The 19,184-nt window shown below is 40.9% G+C and overlaps 1 protein-coding gene across 1 annotated transcript in view; it reads right to left on the bottom strand.

The window, feature by feature from the left end:
• Nucleotides 1-12,065, bottom strand: part of ALDH1L2 (aldehyde dehydrogenase 1 family member L2) — a 56,352-nt gene extending 44,287 nt beyond the window's left edge. The window contains exon 1 of the mRNA XM_081059871.1: nucleotides 11,853-12,065. Within this exon, the coding sequence (XP_080915997.1) occupies nucleotides 11,853-11,900 (48 nt within the window). The 5' untranslated portion in view covers nucleotides 11,901-12,065. The remainder of the gene's footprint in view (nucleotides 1-11,852) is intronic.
• Between the last annotated feature and the right edge of the window lie 7,119 nt (nucleotides 12,066-19,184).

Below are 19,184 nucleotides of genomic sequence, written 5' to 3'. Positions count from 1 at the left end.
GGAATTGAGGCCTGCACGTCATTTCACTTAATTTGATCGACACAAATATCCTGTTATTATCCCCCATTCTGTACCATTTTATGAATGAAGAAACCAAGGCTTAGAAATGTCAAGTATATCCCCAAAGTTATACTGGCAGAAAGGGGGAGAATTGAGATTTGAATCCAGGTGTGACTCCAAAGCCCACATATGCACTTAAAAATAAAGTAATTAAAATGTGCTACCACCACACCTCTTTCATTTTCTTTTTACAAGATTAACACTCATTAACACAAAAATACAGTGATTATCAAGAAATATAAACACTGTGTAGGTAAGAGTGGCACTAAATGGGTTCAAGTTTTTAAGGACTTGTCTTTATGCAATTAGGCCTTTTGCAAATTCTCCCCAAATGGAGCCTTTTTACAGAGCTTAAGGTAATACGACAGGATGATTGGTAAGGCAGTGATGAAAAGGCATCAGCGGAAGCAGGCTAAAAGCAGGATTGTGGGTGCAGAGACAGTAATCAGAGAGTCATATCTTCCTAAGCGCTTCCTGTTTTAGCCACAGACCAACCCCACCCAGCTTCCCCAGAACTCTTTCCACCTTTCATTCCTCCATGTTTGAATATGGCTCCACAGGGTTCTGATATAGAATTTTGCCCCCTCAAACTAAATGGGATTCTAAGTTAGTAAAGCTTCACTATGAAAATCTGATTATGAAGAAACCTAATTTTCCCTTATCTCCCACTTTATTAAGGACATAGATGGCATCCTTTTTTAGGCATGGGATGACACCTCTAATTGAGCTCATGGTTAAATAGTTAAGGTTTATTTTAAAAATCCTTTTCCAGGGCTAGCAGAAGTTTCTATTCCAAGAGGGTCTAGAGTTTCAATGTCTAACAGATACTCGCAAGCAAACAAATTAACTGTAACAACAGCACAATTTGCCTATACAAAACATGATTACTTCATTTCCTCTTATCAAAAAATCAAAACGATCTTTAAACAGTCTATCTTCAAATCCTATAATTAATGCTGTGGTTTGAAGCAGAACTGACCTGTTGGCTATCTTACACAATTTGGCTTTACTTCATACCATTACCAATGCCATATATTTTAAGACATCTAAAGTACTACTTTTAAAACACACAAGGGTCAAGAGGCTGAACTGACTCAAACGCAAGGTGCTGCTCAGCTGTCATCTGGTCATTGGGAGGTCAATTCCAGATTCAACAATTCTCGAAGAGCGACAGCATTTAAAGAAACTGTGTCAGTATGTTTGGAAATACTACATTCATTGAAATACTTTCTGAGCTCAGCGCTAAAGCTGAAGCTACAAAGGTGAGTTTTTATCACTGAGAAATTTTTAGATTTTATGATTTTAAGTGTGTTTATAATGAGTTAGCATAATTCCAAAAATCTGGACGTGGATATTTTACATCAGCATTGTTTCTCCAAGCATAATCTGAGGACTGACTGCCTATGTCGGTAGAATCAGTTGGTAAAAATGTGGATTCATGAGGAAGGTCCAAGATGGTGGAACAGGTAAATGCTATGTCTGCCGCCTCCCAGGATCACGTGAAAATTCCAACTAAATTATGGAATAGTCAACCTCAAGAATCATCTGAAGACTAGCTGAATAGAAACCCTATAAGAGAGGAGATAAGGGGAGGCCACATTGAGACTGATAGGAAGGGCAGAGATGCAAAACGAGCTGACCTCAAACCCACAGATAGTGGTGGAGCACCAGAAGGGACACCTCGGTGGTGGAGGGCCCCCCTGAAGAGTGAGGGTTTCAGCCCTATGCATGGCTTCGCAGCCCAAGGGTCCTGTGCCAGGAAGAGAAGTCCCCATAACATCTGATAGTGAAAATCACTGAGGATTCCATCCATCTCTTCCAATGAGGCAAAACGTGGCTAGAAACCCAGATGTTCTCTTAAAGGGCCTGTGCACTTGTTTGCAAGCACTCACCCTGAGCTGCGGTGGAAGGCCTGCAACTCCAGAGGCTCCAGAGACATAGAGGGAAAGACTAAGTTGTGTGACTTCAAGACTAGGGATAGAGGGACAGGCCCACCATTATCCCTATGTGGAGCCCACTTCATGTGTAGCCTACAGGAGGGTGCCACCTTTTCTACGTTGAACCCTCCCCCAAAGGGCCAAATCTGAGACCTCAGTTGTCTGGTAAAATACACGCATGCACCACTTTGGTGATGCCCTAGGTCCCCACCCTACCAAACTACTGTGGCATCACCAGGGGCACTCTCAGCTCCTGGACAGCCAGCCCCACCCTGCAAGCTGCAGGAGGCCTCTACAGCAGCAATGCCCCGCAATGGCCTGGGAAACTTTTGGTGGGGAGTGGTCAGCCCAGCTCACGTTGCAGCTTTTCTTGGGGGCTCTCAGGAATCTGCAGGCGCGAGGCAAGCGGTGGCAGGCCCTGGTGTGCTCAAGGCTTTATAGGGAGTGGTCAGAGGCTCAGCACTGGTGCAAGAACTAAAACTGCATTAACTTTGTGAAAACCACCAGCCACACCCAATGGCTCCCTGGGACCCCTGCCCCACCCAAATGGGGCATTATCACCGGGGGCACTGTCAAAACTGGGTCAACCAGCCCAGCCCGCACACTGAAGGACATTCTTTTAGTGGCGGAGCCTTATGGGCAGCTGGCAGGTTGCAACAGGTCTGGGGGGTCCTGGGCCTTTTGCTAAACTGCCAGTCCTGATACTGGCGGCAGCTGGCTTTGATCCACAACAAGGCCACCCCCACATGCCTCCAGGTCCAACACAGGCAGCAAGCAACTGCATATACCTTTGTAGCTCCAACCAGGTAGCTACAGGCTGGTCATAGGAAAGCTGAAATTGGCCTGCATGGGAGCCCCTCCCAAGAGGTACCAGAAACTACACTCCCAGAGGCTGGGCTTAGGCTACACCAAAGCACTACTCGATTAGCCCCACAAGTGGCATACCCAAAGGGTGATCTCAACAAGCATAAAACCTGCTGGGACAAATCCCCCTCTGAAGGGTCAGCCCCCACATAGCAGCTAATAGATTGTGGGCATGGCCAATCCTCACAGCCAGTCAACCTGAAGGTCAGTCCTACCCACTGACATGCCAACAGCAATCAAGGCTCAACTACAACAGGAGGGAACACACAACCTACACAAGGGACATTCTGGAGCATCCAGCTCCGGTGATCAGGGAGACTGTGCCACTGGGCCCTACAGGACACCTATCACATAAGGCCACCCTGCCAACACTGGGAGACGTAGTAGATCTGCTTAATACATATTAATAAAAACAAACACAGAGAGGTAGTTAAAATGAAGAGACAAAGAAACATGCCCCAATTAAAGAACCGGCTAAAATTCCAGAAAAAGAACCAAACAAAATGGAGGCAAGCAATCTACCAGATACAGAATCCACAACACTGGTTATAAGGATGCTCAAGGAACTTAGTGAGAACTTCAACAAAGAGATAGTAAACATAAAGAAAGATATAGAAACCATAAAAAGATCCAGTCGGAAATGAAGAATACAGTAACTGAAATGAAGACTACATTAGAAGGAATCAACAGTTGATTAGATGAACCAGAGTAGCAGAAAACACTTAATTGGAAGATAAGGTAGCAGAAAACACCTGATTGGAACAGAAAAAATAAAAAATGAGGATAGTTTAAGGGACCTCTGGGACAACATCAAGTGTAAACATTTGCATCATAGGGGTACCCTAAAGAGAAACAGGAGAGCAAGGGGTTGAGAATCTATTTGAAGAAATAATGACTGAAAACTTCCTTAACCTGCAAAGAAAGCAGACATACAAGTCCAGGGAGTTCAGAGTCCCAAAAAAGATGAACTGAAACAGGCCCACACCAAGACACATCATAATTAAAATGCCAAAGGTTAAAGACAAAGGGACAATCTTAAAAGCAGCAAGAGAAGGCAGTTATGCTAGTTACAAGGAAGTTTTCATAAGACTGTCAGCTGATTTTCTCAACAGAAACTTTGCAGGCCAGAAGGGATTGGCATGAAATATTTAAAGTGATGAACAGTTAAGATCCTACAACCAAGACTACTCAGCAAGGCTATCATTTAGAGCTGAAGAAGAGATAAAGAGCTTCCCAGGCAAGAAAAGCCTAAAGTAGTTCCTCACCACCAAACCAGTATTACAAGAAATGCTGAAGGGATTTCTTTAAGAAGAAGGGGGGGGGGGGGTAGGGAAGAACATAAATATGAATAATAAAATGGCAATAACAAAAAAATAACATGGCAATAACTATGTACCTATCAATGATCACTTTAAATACAAATGGATCAAATGTTCCAATCAAAAGACTGAGTGGATAAGAAAACAAGACCCACACATATGCTGTGTATAAGAGATCCACTTCAAATCTAAAGACACACATGGACTAAAAGTAAAAAGGGTGGGGAAAAATAATTTCATTCAAATGGAAACAAAAAGAAACGTTGGGGTAGCAACACTTACATCAGACAAAACAGACTTTAAAACAAAGGCTATAATAGAGGTAAAGAAGGACATCATAACGATAAAGAGATCAATTCAATGAGAGGCTTTAACCCTTGTGAACATTTATGCACCCACCATAAGAACACCTAAATAGGGGGGTTCACAGGGTGAGGGATATAAATGATGAATGTCTAAGTATTACCTTGTCGTGTACACCGGAAACTAATAAATTAAAAAAAAACATAAAAAAACAAAAAAAAGAACACCTAAATATATAAAGCAAATATTGACCAAAATAAAGGGAGAGATCAACAGTAATACAGTTATAGTAGGAGAATTTAACACCTTATTGACATCAGTGGATAGATTTTCCAGACAGAAAATCAACAAGGAAATAATGCCTTTAAATGAAACATTAGACTAGACGAATTTAATTTATATTTTTAAAGCATTTCACCCCAAAGCAGCAGCATATACATTCCAAGTGCACATGGAACATTTTCCAAGATAGACCACATGTTAGCTCACAAAACAAGTCTCAACAAATTTAAGATTGAAATCATATCATGCATCTTGTCTGACCACGGTGCTATGAAACTAGACAAAAAAAAAAAAAACCCTGAAAAAAACACATGGAGACTAAATAACATGCTACTAAACAATGGCTAGGTTAATAACGAGATCAAGGAAGAAATCAAAGGATACCTTGAGACAACTGGAAATGAAAACACAAAAAACACAATGACGCAAAATCTATGGGACCCAGAGAAAGCAGTCCTAAGAGGGAAACACATAACAATGCAGGCTTACCTCAAGAAACAAGAAAAATCTCTAACAAATAATCTAACTTTATACCTAAGGGAACTGGGGGTGGGGGACAGAGAACAAAGCCCAAAGCCCAAAGAAGGAAGGAAATAATAAAGATCAGAGTAGAAATAAACAAAATAGAGACTAAAAAATATGCAAAAGATTAATGAAACCAAGAGCTGGTTCTTTGAAATAATAAACAAAATTGATAAACTTTTAACCAGACTCATCAAGAGAGAGGACCCAAATAAATAAAATCAGAAATGAAAGAGAAGAAGTGACAACAGACACCACAGAAATACAAAAAAATATATACTAAGAAAATACTACATGCAATTATATGTCAACAAATTGGATAACCTGGAACAAATGAATAAATTCCTGGAAGCATACAATCTTCCAAGCCTGAATCAAGAAGAAACAGAAAATCTGAACTGACTGGTCACTATTTATGAAATCAAATCAGTAATCAATAAGATTCTAACAAACAAAAATCCTGGTCCAGATGTCTTTACATGTGAATTTTACCAAACATTCAGAAAAGAATTAACACCTATTCTTCTCAAACTATTCCAAAAAACTCAAGGACAAGGGAGGCTCCCAACCTCATTCTATAAGGCCACAATTACCCTAATTCCAAAAACAGACAAAAATATTACAAAAAAAGAAAACTACAGGCCAATATCCCTGACGACACAGATGCAAAAATCCTCAACAAAATTTTAGCAAACTGAATTCAGCAATACATTAAAAAGCTATACCATGATCAAGTGGGATTTATTCCTGGTATGCAAGGGTGGTTCAACATCCACAAATCAAATAATGTGATAAACCACATAAACAAAATGAAAAATAAAAATCATATCAATAGATGCAGAAAGAGCGTTTGGCAAAATTCAGCATCTGTTTGTGATAAAAACTCTCAGCAAAAAGGGAATAGAGGTAACATATCTCAACATAATAAAGGCCATATATGACAAACCCACAGCTAATATCATACTCAATGGGGAGAAGGTAAAAGCATTCTCCTTAAGATCAGGAACAAGACAAGGATGCCTGATTTTACCACTTTTATTCAATATAGCACTGGAATCAGACAAGAAAAAGAAATAAAAAGCATCTAAATTGGAAAGAAAGAAGTAAAACTGTCATTATTTGCAGACGACATGATACTGTATAGAGAGAACCCTGAAGATTTCACCAAAAAATGATTAGAACTGATAAATGAATTTAGTAAAGTAGCAGGCTACAAAATTAATATTCAAAAATTGGTTGTATTTTATACACCAATAAATAACGATCATAAAGAGAAATTAAGAAAGCAATCCCATCAACAATTACATTTAAAAAATACCTAGGAATATATTTAACCAAGAAAGTAAGAGGCAGGAACTCAGAAAATTACAAGGCATTGAAGAGAAAAATTAAGAAAGATACAAATAAATGGAAGCATATACCATGCTCATGGATAGGAAGAACTAATATAGTTAAAATGTCCATACTACCCAAAGCAATCTATAGATTCAGTGCAATCCCTATCAAAATACCAAAGGCATTTTTCACAGAACTAGACCAAATAATCCTAAAATTTATATGGAACTATAAAAGACCCCCAAATAGCCACAGCAATCTTGAGAAAGAAGAATAAAGCTGGAGATACCATGCTACCTGATATCAAACAACAATACAAGGCTATAGTAATCAAAACAGCATGGTAGTGGCATAAAAACAGACACACAGATCAATGGAACAGAATAGAGAGCCCAGAAATGAATTCATGCCTATATGGTCATTTAATCTATAACAAAGGAAGCAAGAATATACATTGGGGTAAAGACAGTCTATTCAACAAATGGTGTTGGGAAAACTGAACAGATACATGCAAAAAATGAAACTGGACCCCTTCTTACTCCATATACAAAAATAAACTCAAAATGGATTAAAGACTTAAATGTAAGACCCGAAACCATAAAACTCCTAGAAGAAAACATAGGCAGTAAACTCTTAGACATTACTCTTAGTAATATTTTCACTGACATATCTCCTAGGATAAGGGAAACAAAGGAAAAAACACACACAGATGGGACTATATGAAATTAAAAAGGTTTTACACAGCAAAAGAAACCATCAACAAAACGAAAAGACATTCTACTGAATGGGAGAAGATACTTGTCAATGATACACCTGATGAGGGGTTAATATCCAAACTTTATTTTTAAAAACTCATACACCTCAACACCAAAAAAAACCCCCAAACAACTCAATTAACAGTTGGGCTGAGAACCAGAATAAACATTTCTCCAAAGAGGACATACAAATGGCCAATAGACATATGAAAAGATGCTCAATGTCACTAATCATCAGAGAAATGCAAATAAAAACCACATTGAGATATCACCTTACACCTGTCAGAATGTCCGTTGTTAATAAATCAATAAACAACAAGTGTTGGCGAGGATGTGGAGAAAAGGGAACCCTTGTGCGCTGTTGGTAGGTTTGTAAATTGGTGCAGCCACTATGGAAAACAGTGCTATGGAGTTTCCTCAAAAAATTGAAAATACAACTACCTTATGACCCAGCAATTCCACTCTTGGGTATTTATCCAACAAAATCCAAAACACTAATTCGAAAAGAGTTATGTACCCGTATGTTCACTACAGTGCTATTTACAATAGCCAAGACATAGAAGCAACCACAGTGCCCATCAATAGATGACTGGATGAAGAAATTGTGCTACATATATACAATGAGATATTAGTCTGCCACAAAATAGAAAGAAATCTTACCGTTTGCGACAACATAGATGCACCTACAGGGTATTATGCTAATTGAAATAAGTCAGACTGAGAGAAATAAGACAAATACCATATGATGTCACTTATATGTGGAATCAAAAGAACAAAATGAAGAAACAAAACAGAAACAGACTCATAATACAGAGAACAAACTGATGGCTACTATATGGGAGGTGGGTTGAGGAGAAGGGTGGGAAAGGTGAAGGGATTAAGAAGTACAAATTGGTAGTTACAAAATAGTCATGGGGATGTAAAATATAGTATGTCAATGTTGTAAAAACTATGTATAGTGTCAGATGGGTAACAGACTTATTGGGGTTATCACTTGGTGAGGTACATAAATGTCCAATCACTATGTTGTTTTGTACACCTGAAACTAATTTAAAAAGAAAAAAGAAAAAAAATGTGGATTCCGTATCTACCAGGCCCAGGAAGCTGCATTTTTAAGCACCTCATTGACTCACAGGCACACAAAGTCCGAGAATCTCTGCTGTGTGGAGAGTGTGTGTCCACTGACTGCAAAAAAGATTCTGCCCTGGGGAGTATGGATCAGAAAGAGGGGGTGGAAATAACAGCGAACAGTTTAACAAGACCTTAGTATGTGCCAGATATTTCATATATGTCACCTGATTTTGATTGCTCAATGACTCCTGTAGACTAGCATTATTAAGCCATTTTACAGAAGAAGAAATTAAAACACACAGAAGTTAAGATACAGCTCAGAGTTAAATAGCTACTGTATGGCAGCCCTAAGGTTCTAACTCTAGTTTATTACCCCAGTGTCTATTGTTTGTCCGTAACAAACACCAGCTGTCTGATCTTAAGCTGGGCCTCATCAATTAAAATCTGAATTATATTCGTACCTATTTCATAAGGTTGTTGGAAGGATTTAGTGAAATGCATGTAATGCATTAGTACAATGAGTAGCAATAGTAAATTCTCAGTAAATGTTAACTACTACTATTATTATTATACCACAGGTAATACTTAGGTAAATAAAGATGATGATAATGGATCTCTCCTACAGGGAATATACCATGAGCCTGGCACTTTCTTGAGCCCTTTTCATTAATTCAAAAAATTGTATCAGAAACTTATCCTATGTCCTTACTTTACTCCTCGGTGTAAAGTGACCCATTTTACAAATGAGGAAACATAGTTGCTCAGGGAAGTTAAGTAACCTGCCCAAGGACAGGGCTAATAAGAGGCAGAGGCAGGATTCAAACTCAGACCCATCTCACTTCAGCAGATGTGCTTCTATAGATTTCCTATATTGAAGACTCCTCTCCTTTCATTAAAAAAAGAAAACCATGGCAACAGTTCTTCAGGTCAATTGTAGGAAACAGTTCCATCAGACTTTCTAAGGATACCGTGGTGGTCCTGACATGAGCACAACACCATTCTTTAGACCTCTAAAGAATGGGTGCCTATTATACTGGTGAGAGAGAACAGGCAGCACACAAGACCCACAGTGTTTCTAAGTCTAGGTGATAAATACTAGTATCTTGGGGTTTTCTAGCAATAACATTCTGCATTAGAAGAGCCTTTTACAGGGAAAAGAGCTTTTGCTTTTAAACTAGCAAATATTGCATTTCCAGGCTATCCACACCTTGGTGGAATTCATCAGGCAACAAGCTAATAATAGACTCCAATTATACTCTAAGGATTAAAAAATAAAACAGAAGACTGCAAAACATCATAGTCATCTGTAGAGAACTTAAAGGCATCGTGCTAAGAATCTGCCCTGATCTGAAGCCCCTTTGTGAAGTAGATGCTCCCCTAATAGAACCTGTTGAGCAAGGTGTAAAATAAGGCCACAGGTATCCACATGAGGAAGTGTGAAAGTAAGCAGTTTTACATGAAGGATCTTTCTACAAAAGAATAAAACAAAGTAACTTTTTCTGGGAGAGCAAGATGCCTAACACTTAATGGAGCATTCAGCACATGGGATCCCAAACGACACCTGACACTGTGCAACATTTGTTCAACAAGCATGTCTTGCTTATTAGAGTTTGCAAATCAGGCAAGTCCTTTTCTGTTTTGTGTTTGTTTTCGGCCCACAGATCATTTGTAAAATAATTAGGAGGATTCACATTAGCAGGCTGAATTTCTTACTTCTCTTTAAAAATCAGGAGGTTTGTCAACCCTGGTCCACGTTCCCATATAGCAACAGTCAGCTAGCGCTGAGCAGTGGGTGCCCCCTTTATTCTGGACACGGTCTTTCACTCCAAATCCAGTCCAAACCCCCCCCCCATTTGTTTTACCTGTTTAGCCTTTTTAAGACATTTTTTAAGGCATTTTTATTTGGAACCCCTACACTCAGGGTACAAAGAAGACATGATCCCTGTTCTCAGAAGTTCACCTGCCTTCTTCCCAGCCACATATCATTGCTCTTCCACATGCATTCCTGGGTATAGTCAGACTCAGGGCCCTGACCCCTCACCATGCCTAGAGCCTCCCCACATATGAGTTTTGGTTTATGCCATTAGCCACCTGGGATATCCACCTTTTACTATTGAAATCTTATGTAAACCCCACTCTTGTAATCTTTTCATTCTTCAAGACTCTTCCTCTGCTCTCCAAAAAAGACAATTCAACAACAGGTGTTGACAGAAGAGGCCAATAAAAGAGGATGGCACAGGCCTCTTGCTCTCTATGCCATACAACCCAAATTCCCCTGTGCCACGTGGTGGGAGAAAGCTAAGGCGTAGTCCACTGCACTGCTTAGGAGAGCAAGCAAAAGCTTTTCTAGATCAGGCCTCTTTTCCCTCATTTTTAAAAAGGTGAATAATCTCAAAATAACCAGAGCTGACTGCACATAGTAAAGTGGATTCTAATTGTTTGGGGTTGTCTGGGGGGATAAAAGTTTTTCTATTTAGGTTAGTTTGGCCAGTTCTTGGTGCTACTCAAGACATCTCCCTGCCTCCAAGATTTTTTCACATGCCTTTATGGCTCTGTCAGAGAAAACGAATCAAAAGAAAATTCTTTTATAACATAGCAAACATGCACTTCCTAGAAAGAAATAATGTACATGGGACGGATTTTTTTCTTATTCCCTAAACTGCTTGAAGTCTGTTTAGATACAGGGAGGCTTCTCTCCTGAGGCCCCTGAAGTGCTGAAGGCAGCGTCACATGCAACGTGTCCACTCTCATTCCATTTCTGGACGAGCTGATGCAATTCCAAGGCACAGGGCTGGGCCAAGACTCATTCTTGCCCAACGGTTTCCAAATTCTTCCAGAGTGGCTGCTTCTGCAGCGCCTGGCAAATCCTAGAAATCTTGCCGCGTGCGGTTCAGGAATAATGAGTTTGCAGCTACCAGCTCTGAGTGCCACTCTGTGAATGGGCCCTGCATGCCAGTCGGAAGCGCTCACACCGCCCAGGCCGCTGAGGGCGACCCGACTGACTTGATACTGCTCTCCTCCAAGAGAGGGTCTTGGTCCTGTACCTTGGCTCCAGCTGGTACCCAGGGATCTCACGATTGAAACGAACGAGGAAAGGAAGCCCACTTCTGTCCCCCTTGCCAAGTGACCGTTCCCACCCCGTCAGTCCCAGCCAGACCTTAGATGTTCAAAAGCCGCATCCTTGGCCGGTTTCCCCGAAGAAGACAATGGCTCTCTTAACTAACCCCATCCAGGACCCTCCCCGGACCCTTCTGGGCAGTCTCCCAATTTTTAAAATGTTGTCTTGGCTTTTGGCTATGTAAACCTCGCTGCCCATCCCCAGCCCCGCCGCCCTGTCCTCCAGCCCCGGGGTCTGGAAACCAGACCCGGGGGAGAGCCGGGATGCTGGCCATTGCGGGACTCACCCGGCCGGTGGAGAAGCGCCGGAGCGCCTGGCAGCCTCGCCGCAGCATTGTGGATGGGAGCGCTCGCGCGGGCGGCGCGGCAGCACCGGAGCTAAGCGGGCAGCTCGGCCGGGGCGCGGCCTGCAATCTCCAAGCCCGGGGCGGCCGCGCTCGCGGCCGTCTGATAAGACAAGACCAGGCCCACCACCTCGTCCGCTCAGCTGGCACGGCGCCGCCCCCTCCAGCAGGCACGGCTCCGCCCCCTCCAGCAGGCACGGCGCCGCCCCCTCCAGCAGGCACGGCTCCGCCCCCTCCAGCAGGCACGGCGCCGCCCCCTCCAGCTGGCAGGGCTCGCGGCCAATCCCGTGCGACTGGGCGGGGCGTGCGCGCGCCGCCCGGAGCCGCGCGCCTCGGACCCGTGGCTGCGCTGGTGCCCAGCGGGAAGGGTCTCTCCCGGCGGCTGTCTCGGTTCCAGTCCTGGTTCAGGTATTTACTGGCTGTGAAACCTTCTGTCAGTTACTCAGACTCTGAGGCACTTAAGAGTCAATCCGCCTTAACAGTCAATGTGACACTCCGAGTCGTGTCCCTAACACCGTGGTGAGAAGGCAAGTGTGCATCGAGTTACGAAATTTAAGGGGTGGGGGCACCTTCGCTATGCGAGGATCCTGATACCTATCTCGTCGGCTGGTAAGAGGATTTCATGAGAGACTGTGTATAAAGCACTTGGCAAAGGGCCTGGCACAGAGTTGGTCCCCAACAAATGGTAGATAGATAGATAATACCTAGCTAGACGATAGGTAGATGGATTCCTTTTTCTTCACCTCTCTAGAAAAACACGCTCCAGCCTGCTTTAGCTGAGCACTTGTCTCAAACAGAACTCCTTAGCTTGGCATTCAAGGCCATCTTCCATTTGGTATTACTCTTAGATCTTGCTGCTCTTTTGCACATATAATTTCAGCCCAACTGCAGTAATTGCGGATTCTTTCCTAGACAACGCTTCCCTGAAAAGTTTGTCACCTGTCACTTGTCACCATCTCAGCATGACCAAATTCCTTCTCTTCTTAAAAGTATGGCTCAAATGATGCCTCCGGGTGGCATTTTTCCTGATTCTTTCCTCCCTAACCTCCTCATTCCCCCAAAGTAATCTTTTACTCCCCAGAACTGGAAGGATTTTTGTTTTGTCTATGCATCTCTTATGATATTTTAATCTGTTACTGGTATTTATGTACCTGTCATCTTCTCTAATGGGAGCTCTTTGCAGGCTGAGTCTATGTCTGATTTTTTAGGATTTGCAGTATCAATCACTAAGCAGAGCTTAAAAAAAATACATGTTGAAATAGCGAATGAATGAATATGTTTAAGAAGGTAAGAGGGAGAGAAAAAGAACTATCCTTAAAGCTTGGAGAATTGCAGCCAACATCCAGGGTTTTGCTTTGGATTTTTTTTTTTTTTTTTTGCTGACCCCTCGCCGATTCAACCCATATCCCTGTCTTCACTTTGTGACTTCTTTTAAACTTCCAAATATTGAAATTCATTTTACTTGTTCTGATTTGTATAAACTGGGAAGGGTGGGCAAGGAGTGTGGTTTTCCTTAGTGGGGGTTTCATAATTATATAGTCTAACTCCTAATATTATAAAATGAGTTTATGTTCACCCAAATATAATGAAATATTCACGGTGTCTAGGATTTTCTTCTTTAAGAACCAAAAGTGTAGTTCTCTTGATAATTGGATATTAGACCAGATGTAATTAGAGAGTCAGACAAAAAAAGGCTCTGCCAATCTAGATTTATATACCCAGCAAAAATGGAGATAAAATACAGTTATTTTTAGAAACAAAAACTTGAAGGAATTTGTCATCAGCAGACACACAATAAAGGGAATATTGCAGAGCATCTTTCAAGTAGGAGGAAAATTACCCACATGAAAGCCTGGAAATGCAGGAAGGAATGAAGACCAAAAGCAAAAAGGCAAATAGATGAGTGAATGTAAGTGAACATTGGCTGTATGAATTGAAATAACAATAATAATGTCTTGTATGTGTGTGTGTGTGTGTGTGTGTATACATATATATATACAGGTGGATAGCGATGCATGCATGATATATACATGTATGAAAATATATGAATAACAATAAAAATTGAAGTTCTCTTCAAGGAAAAATAGACAAACTGCAAGTATACTTGAAGATTTTAACATACTTTTCTTAATAACTGATCGAAGCAGACAAAATACTAGCAATGACACAGAATATTTAAATAAGATGATTAATGCACTTGACCTAATTAACAAATACAGAAGCACACAACTACCAAATACACATTATTTTTAAATGCGTACAAGATATTTTCAAAAATTCACCTTATGCTAGCCTCTAAACACTTTAAATCATAGAGTATGGCTCTGGCTACAGTGGAATTAAACTAGATATCAACAACAAAAAGATAATTGGTGGCATCACCACTTCTTTGGAAATTATAAAATGCACTTCTAAATAACAGTAGGGAAAGTTGCTGGAGGAGATGGTATGTTATTTGCCTTTCCCAGTGTCTGGTGTTTGAGGGAGCACCGTGTCTGTAGACATTCCCAAGACATCTTTGCTGAGATGACGGAAATGAGAGAAAAGTGCCTAGTCTGGAGAAAGCTGAAGAAGCAAAGTTGAAAGCAAGTTACCCTTATCTGAGATAAAAGTTTGGGGCCTGAAATAAACTTTTTTTCAGTTTTTCCTATTTATTTTTTCACTTGCAGAGAGCCTTCCAGCTTTTGGAGCAGGCATTCCTTTTGGATCTTGTTTCCATTAGTACAACTGCTTTCCTGTGACCCAAAATTATAGCAGATGACAACCTTGAGAATATCCACTGACAGATCTTCAACTGCAGGAAGCATGACTGACTGATGGGTTCAGCTGTTGTACTCCAAAATTGATCTCCACATTCACACTGAGTCCATGCCTCCCATGGGTTATTCCCAGCCAATGACCAAGAGGACAAGGTATACTAAGGCAGGTCATTCCTGGGAGATGTAGATCATGGTCATGAGGTGACTCTCTATTGGCCTACCAGATTTTCTTTGAATTTCAGAGCATTTTAATACTCTTCCCTAGCCTACTTTCCTTCCTTCTCTCCATCTCTCCTGAATTGCAGCCTAATGGCTGTCTTAGTCTTCCCTGGCTCCTCTCTCCCTTTCCTCTCACAGCTGTTTTCCCTAATAAATCCCTCCCATGTCTAATCTCATCTTGGCATCTCCTTCTTTGAGGACCAAATACATACAATAAAAAGGATCAACAAAACCAAAAGTTGGTTTTTTGAAAATAAAATGGATAAACTTTTGAAGAGATTGATGAAGAAAAAATAGAGAAAGCAGAAATAACAAATATCAAGAACAGAGAAGTGAACATTAGACCAGATCATACAGACATTAAAAACATAAAATGAGACTTCCTTTTAAGCTATAATAATCCTTTTCAGCAGAACAACACTCATCAAGAATAGTTAGTATATTTAGATAAAAACATTTTAGCACATATCTGAAGGCATCAGAAAACTTATGCAGCAGTCAAGACTTTATGTATCAAGGTCTTGGAAAAAAAAGAAGCTCACTTGAATTGAATCCAACAATTCAAATGTCGAATTGAATCCAACATTTTGCATTCTGCTTTCCAACTTGGCATTTATCAATGCTTGGTTTGGGGAAAGAAGCTGAAAAGCCAGGTAGGGAATACATGCCCAAAGGCAAAGAAACCAGCAGTTTTTCAGCCATCTCATGGGGGTAGAAAGAACAACAATTGGAGTTTGAATGGCTAGGACTTGAGGAGCCAAGATTTTAAAGATAAGGGAGATGTACCTAGTTCATGACACCTGTTTTCAGTTGGAGTTATTTGCTGATTCTTAAGGAATATGGGATTAAGGCTATAAACTAAGAAGAAAATGTTGAAAAGCAAAGCAGTTTTCAGTATCAGGAAACTGAATAGTATCAAGAAACACCTGCCAAGAAGAAGGGAGTCCAGTGAATACCTCAGGCTCTCAACTGCTACTCTAAGAAGACATCACCCTAGGAGAGAGAGTGATCTACAGGTAGAGCACTACTCTTAGACCAGCCCACTACTTGGGATAACCTATCCTGGTTTTCCTCTGAGGATATGCTTCTCCCCCTCTCTTAGGACATGCGGTTCCTATGAAGTTACTTCTCCCTCAACCCCTCCCTGCAGGATCCAGTGGTGGAGCACATGACCTAGACTAAGCCAATCCGTACATCCCTCCCATCCCCTGAATTACAATGATTGGTTCAGCAGTATACACAATGTCTTAGTAATGAGGCTAATCAAGGCCAGCCACTTAATTCTGGGACTTCTGTTTAAGCTATCAGTAGCATGCTCCTTTTTTCTCTTATGCTAGATCAGGTATGGTGATGAGCCTGAAACTGCCATGGGCTACCACTGGACTGCCATGGGCTACCATGGGCTGCCATGGAACCTAAAGAATGTAGCAAAAGCTGTGAAGAGACAAAAAGAAAAAGTGAAAATCCAAGAGCTGACATCATTTAAATCCTGAAGTCAGGTACATGTGAAGGCCAATCCCACAAATAGATGTATTAAAATTAACATACAGCAAAATGGCCTTTATTTTTGGTATAGAGTTCTGAGTTTTAACAACTGTATGATCTGTGTAAGGAACCATTCAGAATACAGAACAGTTCTACTCCCCATAGCCCCCTCCCCCAAATTCCTTCCCCTATCCCTTTTAGTCATGTTTACGAACCACCCCTTAACCCTGATAACCACTAAAATGTTCTCTATCACTGTAGTTTTATCTCCTCAAGAAAGTCAAATGAATGTAATCACAGACTGTGTAACTTTTAGACTGGTTTTCTTCATTAAACATAATGCACTTGAGATTTGTGCTAATATTTAGGGAATTTCAGGGATTTTGAGATTCTTCTGTTATTGATTTCTAATATAATTCCATTGTGGTCAGAGAATATAACTATAACATTTCAATCCATTTAAATGTAGTGAGACTTGTTTCGTGGCCTAGTATATGGCCTGTCTTATTGAATATTTCTTGTACGCTTGAAAGAATGTCTCTTTTACTGTTGTTGGGTAGAATGTCTTATAAATATCAATTCGGACAAGTTGGTTGAGATATCATTCAATCCTATATTCTGTCTACTTGTTATATCAAATACCAAGAGAGAAGTGTTAAAATTTTCAACTGTACTTGTAATTTTATTTATTTCTTCTTTCTATTCTCTCAGATTTTGGTTAATAAAACTTTATCACTCATTATCAAAAAATGCCAAGTCAGTGACTCTGTGATATTCTTAAAATTATTGTGGTTTTAATTTAGAAAGAAGTAAATTTGCTTGGACTCAAACCTTGTAGAGTACAGCAGCTTATCTTTCTGCTTAGTTCTTCATTTAGACAAAGATTTGGCCAGTGGTTTTGCTCAGATTTGGGGGTTCACTTCCTTTGTAGTTCCCTTGATTATCAGTTTTTCCTTCTAAATTTCAAGCTGCTCTGTCAGCCCAAGCTCTGTTCACTGCTATCTTAAACCCACAGGGTGTTAGCTTTTGCTACCTGATGTGCACATCTGTTGGAGAATATCTGCATCAAAGGGCAGCAAACACACTTCTCAACAGGCACAGTTGTTTTTCAGGGACTACTGACTGCTATTTCAGCAGACCCTCTTTCACGTAGTTTAGTGGTCAGCCAGGAATTAGGTCAGAGTTTATATTTGGAATTTAGATCTCATCCCTTCTGTGTGTCCCTTGCTTCAGGATTCCCCCCTACCCCCCAAATTTCCAGCATCTCTTCCAACAACCCTGAACTTAGTTTTGCTACCACCTCGAGCCAGTAAAACTGCAGTGTTGCACTCCTGTATTTGAAGCGATGAAAGACACTGTCAGGCAAAAAGCCCTAAACATAATTATTACCAGTCACTGAATAAATTTTCCTGTGGTTTCTGCCTGCTTTTATTCTCTTTCAGATCTTTAAAAAGTTATTTTTATCTACTTTATTAACTGCAAACAAGTCTATTTGGGTACTTTAGGCTGCCTCCTTGCCTCCAGGACCTAGAAGTGTCCTGTCAATTACTTTGATGTATTAATTATAAGACTTTTCTAAGATCATTATGCTTTTAAAATTAGATTATTTCAACCCACTCTGTAGACTACAGCTTATATAGAAAGACTTTTTATTTTTCTTATTTTGCTCTTTTGAAGTTAAAGTAGGGGCTGGCAAACTTTCTCTTCAGGGCCTGATAGTAAATATTTTAGGCTCCTGGCCAATATGGTCACTGTAGGGACTACTCCACTCTGCCATTGTATTGTGAAGCAGCCATAGACAATATGCAAATAAATGGGCACGATTGTGTTCCATTAAATCTTTATTTACAAAAGCAGTGGCAGATCTGTCAACTGTACTTTGTTGATCCCTAGGTTAAAATATCTTACTGATTTCCCTTACCAGACAACCGAACTCTTTGAAGGGTTTTAGTCACTGTGATAACATTAACCAGAGGCGGTCTTGATTAAATACTGGTTGAAGACATTAACAGTTTTCGCATGCCTCTATACATCTATTTCATTTCATTTAACAGATATCTAGTATTTCATAGTGTGGATTATTAAACTTTACATAATTATTCCCTGTTGATGGACATTTGGATCTTGTCCTATTAGTATCTATTAAAAACCATGCAGCAACGAACATTACTGTAAGTAGAGTCACTGGGTAACACAGATTCTTATTTTCGGAAAAACCAGGTAGCAGGTAGACATTTAAAAACACACTTAAATAGCGCTTCTCGCCTTCCCCCCACCTTTGAGAGGAGGGGGTGGAGAGCATGCCAGTATCACAGAACTAGAGTAGTAAAATTCCTCGCTATGGTTTGGTGTTTGTAAAGTAACTATTCCTCGCAGTTTCTTTTTTTGTTTTTTTTTTCCCAAGAACGATCCGCACACGTCCTGCAGGAAGAAAGCAGCTCTCCGATGGTGGTGACAGGTAGAGCGTTGAAAATGCTGGCTTCTCGGGAGAATCGCCTGGACAGCGACTTCCTCGAGGACAGGACCACACCTTCTTGTTAAGCCCCCACCTCATCCATTTTGCCCTTTGTAGGCCCGACTGAGGGAGCAACTCCCAGGTATTAAAAGTAGCCTGGAGACAGCAGGGCGAACTTGAGGATATAGGTGTGGCATCAGAAGAGAGCAGTGGCGAAGCCCCAGTGGAAACCGGAGGACACGGTGAGGACCGCCGCCTCCACTGCAGCTGCCTTCGGCCACCGAGTAGGACTCGCTTTCCCAGCGGCCCCCGCGCCCCTAGCGCACGGGGGTGGTGCCAGAGCCGGAAATCACGTGT

This window comes from Rhinolophus hipposideros (genome assembly GCF_964194185.1).
Source record: "Rhinolophus hipposideros genome assembly, chromosome: 9".
Classification (NCBI taxonomy): domain Eukaryota; kingdom Metazoa; phylum Chordata; class Mammalia; order Chiroptera; family Rhinolophidae; genus Rhinolophus; species Rhinolophus hipposideros.
Note: the sequence above shows the minus strand (reverse complement) of the source record. Positions and strands in the feature narration are given on the sequence as shown.